The sequence below is a fragment of the Zingiber officinale genome, chromosome 7B (assembly GCF_018446385.1).
Source record: "Zingiber officinale cultivar Zhangliang chromosome 7B, Zo_v1.1, whole genome shotgun sequence".
NCBI classification, from domain to species: domain Eukaryota; kingdom Viridiplantae; phylum Streptophyta; class Magnoliopsida; order Zingiberales; family Zingiberaceae; genus Zingiber; species Zingiber officinale.
Genome location: NC_055999.1, coordinates 106,233,267 through 106,240,696, shown reverse-complemented (window position 1 = coordinate 106,240,696; position 7,430 = coordinate 106,233,267). Strand labels below are relative to the sequence as shown.

At 39.3% G+C, this 7,430-nt stretch overlaps 1 protein-coding gene and 1 long non-coding RNA gene across 3 annotated transcripts; one reads left to right on the top strand and one right to left on the bottom strand.

Annotated features, from left to right (window-relative positions):
* Positions 1 to 247: 247 nt before the first annotated feature.
* On the bottom strand, positions 248 to 5,398 carry LOC122006739. Of its 2 annotated transcripts, none has more exons than XR_006118746.1 (8): positions 5,164 to 5,398; positions 4,753 to 4,865; positions 4,021 to 4,127; positions 3,879 to 3,949; positions 1,315 to 1,417; positions 706 to 795; positions 413 to 515; positions 248 to 306 (listed from the first exon to the last, which is right to left on the bottom strand). It is a non-coding gene; the product is annotated as an uncharacterized LOC122006739 (long non-coding RNA). The 2 variants fall into 2 exon arrangements; XR_006118745.1 differs by lacking the exon at positions 5,164 to 5,398 and adding an exon at positions 5,004 to 5,146.
* LOC122006737 (probable serine/threonine-protein kinase At1g01540) lies at positions 2,729 to 3,752 on the top strand. The gene is made up of 2 exons (XM_042562344.1): positions 2,729 to 3,262; positions 3,442 to 3,752. The coding sequence occupies exons 1-2, from the start codon at positions 2,824 to 2,826 to the stop codon at positions 3,648 to 3,650; spliced, it is 648 nt and encodes a 215-aa protein (XP_042418278.1). The 5' UTR covers positions 2,729 to 2,823; the 3' UTR covers positions 3,651 to 3,752.
* Positions 5,399 to 7,430: the final 2,032 nt, after the last annotated feature.

Genomic DNA, 7,430 nt, shown 5'->3' with positions numbered 1-7,430 from the left:
AACTTACAATAACAATAAAAAAATACACAAATATTCACAAATTGTACAAATATTCTTCATTCAATAATATCCATAAAATACACAAATATTCACAAATTATATAAATAATCTTCTTACAACAATATCCATAAAATACTCAAACATTCTTTTTACATCAAAAGCTAGCTAATAGATATCAAAATCAAGGTAGAACATTCTTTTAACACATCAAGGTAGAACCGCACTTCAAATGTAATCTAGCATGCATTCAGCCCACTCGAACTGCATTTCATCAATTTCAACTCTGGAGTACTTGAGATTTGTAAACTGTAAAAACACATAAATCCACCCTATGTCAAATAACTAAAACAAATGTGTACATGTATCAAATAAAAAATATAAGATCACAAGTGCTTGTCATAAACATGCTTACCAGCGTGTTGAAACCTATTCTGTGAATGGTGGCTTCGAATGAACTTCACGAGCAAGGCCAAAATTTGCTATCTTCACAAAGTCCTTGGTTACCAATAAGTTCTCTGCAAAGGTCATAATCTAGTTTAATAGAATGCTAACTTCACCAGAATAATTATAGGTGCATAAATCACATTTAACAAAATAAATGCTAATCCTAGATAACAACGTTGTAGGAATAGATCTGTTAAGAGCACACAAATGAATCTTTATAGGGATATTTGGTTAAAAGCGGAACTAAAGAGGTACACCTACCTCCCATGTCAATAAGTCACTTCCTCGAGTTGGATATGGCTTTTGCAAATCTAGCTCCATATAGAAGGTGTAGAGTTTGATATCTTGAAGCTGCAAATCCAATCAGAAGTAGGATTAACGTGGTAAGCAAGACATTGAAAATCCAATTAATAGACACATATTGGCCATGAGAACCCTTGTTCTTGTCATTGAAATAAGGTGGGGTAGTTGTCATGCCTCCCAAACTTGAATTAAAAGGATATGGGAGAAGACCCCTAAATCCTTCATTTATCCATTGAACTTCCTTAATGTACGAAGGCATAAAAAATGAAGAAGGATAACGATGCCATTCACTTCCGATGCAAAGCATAGTCTATGTGCATAAAGGCAAGCATTCCATCAAATTTAAAACTATAATCCAATCAATATAAAACTATAATCCAATCAAATTTACAGGTTATCGCTTCTGCATAATTTCCCTATTATAATACAAGAGAACTATCAATTTCCAACTAGGGGCAAAGACAACAAAGAAGATGATAGACAAATTATATAACTTTCTTCTATTAAATGAAGCAATATGCAGTAACTCTCAAACTAGCAATGAAAAAGACAGATATAGTACTCTACCTGTTGCTTGTATATAATAGCCAAGTTGTTGAAGGGCACAGATATCCCTGTTGTAACTGCTAAAATTGCCTTATAGAATGATGCAACAACACTCATCAAATTACTGCATGAAGAGAAGTTTCATTAAGGAACAAAAATAAACTATCCGCACAGTTGTCATCAAACATTTCTAAAGCTTACCAATCCATGTATATATATGTTGCCAAGGCTTGACAATGCTTGTGGATGGTTAGGTTGTAAAGCAAAGCATGACTTGGGAAAAATTATTAAAATGAAGTTATTAACAAGGAAAAAAACAACTTGTTATTATCTCCCTAATTTCAGGATCATATGATTCCAGTTTCAGAACTAAAATTCTTTCAAATCCGTAACATTCTGAACGGTTGGGTTTTTTCTGCAGTTGGGCCCTGTACTTCAAAAGACGGTAGAATCTTTTCGTCTCCTCCCTCCTACGGAAAATTATGTTCCCCCATTTAAGGACCCTTAGAGGTTTTGGTGACGACTACAATGTTTTGGTATGAAACCTTCCAACGTGTCTACAGATGACCTTCATTGTATTTTTTGTATATACCTTGCTTGGTGTTTGGATTTGTTTATGCAAGGAATGAGCACTGCATCATCTACTGGGGATCTTTAACCATGCTTTATACATCAGCACACTGGGTTACATTAGTTTGCTTTTTGTTCTAGCATCTAAAGCAAAAGAAAGTACATAAAGGATAGAGGATAAGGAATAACCATGACAAGAAACCAGGAAAATATATAATAATAGTAGTCCTTCAAAGACAATGAAAATAAAGTAACTAACTTAAATCTGAAGGTGATGCGTAAGTTCAAAAATCTTAATAAAATAAATTATAAGTCGACATAAAAGGATATAGCTTTATAAGTAATTTAGAAATTATAGACAGTTTTAATTTAGAAACCTACTACAACACTATGTTAAAGGTTTATGCAGAAAATAAGCTGTTGGCCAAAGGAAAGGAACTGGTGAATCAGATGTCTGCGAGTGGTTGCCGAATTGGTCCTTTGACTTGGGATGCAATCGTGAAACTGTACATTGACTCCGGTGAGGTGGAGAAAGCTGACTCCATATTGCATAAGGTACTCCTTCAAAAGAAGATCAGGCCTTTCTTCAGTTCGTTTATGGCTGTGATGGATCAATATGCTAAAAGGGGCGATATCCACAACACTGAAAAGATTTTTCGAAGGCTGAAGAAGATGGGCTATGTCGGTAGAATGAAGCAATACGAAGCTTTGCTCCAGGCCTATGTGACTGCCAAGACTCCAGTTTATGGCTTCAGGGATAGGATGAAAGCTGACAACATGTGCCCTAACAGGACTATGGCACTTTTATAAGATTGAAAAAGATAAACTAATGTCTAAAAGTTTAGTAGTGGTTTGCTTAGGGGTTCAAATGACCTCAATAGCACTGATCCAACTGCTAAGTGCTCATATCAAACTGCTTCTCCACTCATTAGCCTTGAGTACTCCAACCGCTGGGATCCAATGACCGATGAGAGGAGCAGTATCGGGTCATCTCAAGAGGCTCCTCAGATCTATAGGTTTAACTTGGAGGAGATAGAATGTGCTACTCAGTACTTTTCGGAGGTGAATTTACTTAGCAAGAAAAGCAGCTTTGCGGCAACATACAAGGGGATACTACGCGATGGAACGGAGGTTGCAGTGAAGAGGATCAACAAGACTAGTTGCAAGTCAGAGGAAGCTGAGTTTCTCATGGGTTTGAAGGCATTGACATTGCTAAGGCATGAGAACCTAGTTGGATTAAGGGGCTTCTGTTATTCAAGAGCAAGAGGAGAGTGTTTCCTCATTTATGATTTTGTTGCAAATGGGAGTTTGTCGGAATATCTAGATGTCAAATGCGATGAGATTCACAAGGTCCTTGATTGGTCTGTAAGAGTTTGTATCATCAAAGGCATTGCTAAAGGTATTCTACTTGACCTATATGACTATTTATTTTCCTTCTCAGATAGCTATCATAATGAATATACTACTGTAACAACAACAGCAACAAACATTGATCATTTAAGATGGAATTTCATCTTGTCATTTAACTACATTTGCACTTTGCCTTGAGGAATCCTAATTTGTTTGATTCTTACATAGGTATGGAATATCTCCACAGCGACAAACCTAGCAAGCCCTCCCTGCTCCATCAAAACATGTCATCGACAAAAGTCCTCATTGACCGCCATTTCAACCCCCTACTCTCCAGTTCTGCCCTACACAAACTATTAGCAGACGATGCCATTTTCTCCTCTCTCAAAACAAGTGCTGCCATGGGCTACTTAGCCCCCGAGTACTCTACCAATTAAAATAAATTATAGTGGCAAATACTCTACCTGAGCAGGCTATCCAAAGCAAACCTTGTGGATGCAATAAATTATAGTGGCAAATACTCTACCAATTAAAATAAAGTAATCCAAAGGATTAAGTCTATGTCCAGAAACAATTAAGGTAATTTGATGTGCCTATATTGAAATTAATTACTATACAGATACATATGTACTCTGAAGGGGGGATACACAGTGAATATAGCTCACCTTGCAATGCTTTAATCGGATGCAATCATATTTATCATCTCGAACCCATCTCACTGCTGGAGTGGTATTTCCTAAAGCACAGAATCGAGTGCCAACTGATTTGAACAGAAACTAAAATAATATTATGAGTAAAAACACTTACCCTCATCCTCCTCTAGTTTTGATTCCTCCACATGAAGCAACTCCTTGACCCTTGCTTGATTCTCTGCACTTCCCAATCCAGTATCTAAAATAAGCACATCGCATCCTCTGAAACAATGTATAAATGTATGTCAGAAAGAAGCAGGGTGGAATTAGGCATCGAAAACTGAATTAAAAAAAAACCCTAGAGGGTGGAAATTAAATTACAAAAACCTGGAGGAAATGAACATACAAAAGAAACGCTAACCATAGGTACGGCTCCCTTCTTTTAACATAACCATATTAAATTTATATTCTAACCTAAACCATCCAATATCTAAATTCCCATTAGATCTTCAAGGTTACAATCTTCCATAATCACCTAACATGAAACCTAAATGTCACTGAAACCATTTCAGATTCAGGTTAATCTTTATTTACAACATTCAATTACCCAATATAACAACTCTTATCCTTGTTAACTAGTAACACATCATACCCTTAACCTCCAACACCAGAACAAACAAATTCTTATTGACTCTGCCGTGGATCCAGCTCAAAACACACAGGATTCATTAGGTAACATCTACTGCAACTAATGATCGCACAAGGGTAAGGAACAAGAACTAAACCGTACCTCAATCCCCTACAAACAGAACATTACATAGTGCATCTTCACTAGCCGAATCAAGAAGAAAGAATAACAAGAAGTCATCAAAACAACCTGTTAACAACAACAGATCGACCTCATTACCTCTGCACCCTTCAATCACCGGAGACGATCACTGATACGAAGAAGAGATCGATCCAACAGAGCTGTGGTGGCCGGGACCAAAATACCAGTCTCTGCTTCCCAGAAAGAACCACCTGAATCAACACTAGAAAGGATCAAGGTTCGAATTCACAACCAAAACCAAACCCTTACCTCCAAGATCGAAGTTAGGGCAATGACTTGTTCTTGCCGACGAACAGGGACAGAGATCGGGAAGGAACAATGGTTGTTACCTCCTCCAAACAATCGATGCTGGCCTGATCCAACGCCGATGCCCTTGGTTCCCTCCCGACAGCCGGCGAAATCCACCGATCGAGATCCGTCGCCGTTGTTCACCGAGATCAGAGAAGGGAGGAAGGGATCGAGGAGAAAGAAGGTTCGGCTGTAACTAACCTCTCTTCCTCTCAACGCTCCAAGGTCCGCTCTTCGCCGGCGCCACCGAGAGAAGAAGAAATCGCCGGTCTCGGTCGCGTGAAGTCCGAAGTCGCGAGAAGCAGAGGAAGAACAGAGGAGAAAGTCGGGGGGAAAAGAAAAGGCTTCGGCGCTTTATAGAGAGGTTAACCCCAAACCCCATCCTCAACCTTTAGCAATCAGACGATTAAGAAGGGGAAGAGATTCAAGAAGGGGAAGAGGGAGATGAGGCTGAGAGAGATGGTCGGAGGTTTAGGTTTAGGCTGAGAGAGATGGTCGGAAGGTCGGTTGGTCGGAGGTTTAGGTTTCGGTTTAGGTTATCGCGAGAGAGATGGTCGCGCGGAGGAAGGGGCGGGATAAAGATTTAGGTTTGGAGGGAAAACACTTAGGCAGATTTTGGCTTGTGGGGAAAATTAAAATATTTTATTTGGGTTCATTAACATCGGATTTTAAAAACCGATGTTAAAATTGATGTCTATTAACGAAAAAAGGGGCGCTCATAGACATCGCCTAAAAAACCGATGTCTATGAGCTAAAATCTGCGCTCATAGACACCGGTTTTTAGAAAAACCGATGTAAAATACTCAAAGACATCGGTTTTAGCCTAAAACCGTTGTTGTTCCACCGATGTCTATGAGCGATTTTGTTGTAGTGATGAATTAAGCTTCCCGTGTTCGCCCCGAACACCCAACTTAATTTCATCAATAATAATTCATACCACTAAAGAATTATTATTGAATTACCGCATCAATCCCAAATTACATTTTGGGCTCCTTCTTATTATGAGTGTGTTAGTCTCCCTGTGTTTAAGATGTCGAATGTCCACTAATTAAATGAGTTACTGACAACTCTCTTGAATTAATATCTTAGTCCAAGAGTAGTACCACTCAACCTTATTGTCATGTCGGACTAAGTCCACCTGCAGGGTTTAACATGACAAACCTTATGAGCTTCTCTTGGGGACATTATCAACCTAGATTACTAGGACACAGTTTCATTCTATAATCAACAACACACACTATAAGTAATATTATTTCCCAACTTATCGGGCCTATTGATTTATCAAGCTAAATCTCACCCTTTGATAAGTTAAAGAAATAAATACTAAATATATGTGTTTGTTATTATATTAGGATTAAGAGCACACACTACCATAATAACTAAGGACTTGTTCTTTTATTAAGTCAGTATAAAAAGAACTTTCCTTAAATGATCCTACTCAATACACTTAAAGTGTACTAGTGTAATTTATTAGTCAAGATAAACTAATATCTAATTACACTATGACTATTCCAATGGTTTGTTCCTTTCCATCTTAGTTGTGAGCTACTATTTATAATTTATAATGAACCGATAACACGATCTCCTGTGTGTGACACCATACATCGTGTTATCTATAATAGAAATTAATTGAACGACTACACTCAGTATATATAAATGTAGATACTTGACCAATGTGATTCTTATAAATGTTTACACAAAAGCTAGGCTTTTAGTATATACTCTAACATTGGGTTGACGTTCGGCAAAGAATTTGGCAAACGTTTGCTTTTGCTTTCAGTCCTGCACTTTAAAGGGCACAGGGATATAGAAAATACATTAGTTACATCAACGCACCTCTCATCCGGCTTGGTATGGCTGGAGATGGTTCGCACTCCATGGACGCTCAAGTTGCCTCCCGTCCTCATCCTCCAAGTAATAGGTGCCCGAGCGGAGATTTTCCACGATCCTGAAGGGTCCAACCCATGGGGCTTCCAACTTGGTGACGTCGCCGACCGACTTTACCTTCTTCCACACAAAGTCACCGACCTGGAATGACCTTGGGATCACCCTTCGATTGTAGTTCTGCCTCATCCTCTGTCGGTAGGCCATCAGACGGACGGCGACTTTAGCACGTGCCTCGTCCACCAAGTCCAGCTCCAGGAGTCTCCGCTCGTCATTGTCCTCGTTATAGTGTTGTATCCGGTCGAACTCTACTCCAAGTTCAACGGGGGCGACCGCTTCACCATCGTACACCAAGTGAAAGGGGGTTGCTCTCGTTCCTTCTTTGGGGGTCGTGCGGATCACCCACAACACGTTGGGGAGTTCGTGTGCCCAACTCCCTCCCATATGGTCGAGTCGCGCGCGTAGGATCCATAATATCTCCCAATTGGCGACTTCTGCTTGCCCATTAATATGAGGATATGCTATTGAGGTGAAGGCCTGCTGGATGTCATACCTCTCGCACCATTCCCTGAGTTCTTGACCAA

Excerpts from the sequence above, each read along its gene's own strand:
- LOC122006737 (XM_042562344.1), top strand. The coding sequence starts at position 2,824 with ATGACCGATGAGAGGAGCAGTATCGGGTCATCTCAAGAGGCTCCTCAG. Across the intron at positions 3,263-3,441 it reads CATCAAAGGCATTGCTAAAG|GTATGGAATATCTCCACAGC; the intron begins GTATTCTACTTG and ends ATTCTTACATAG.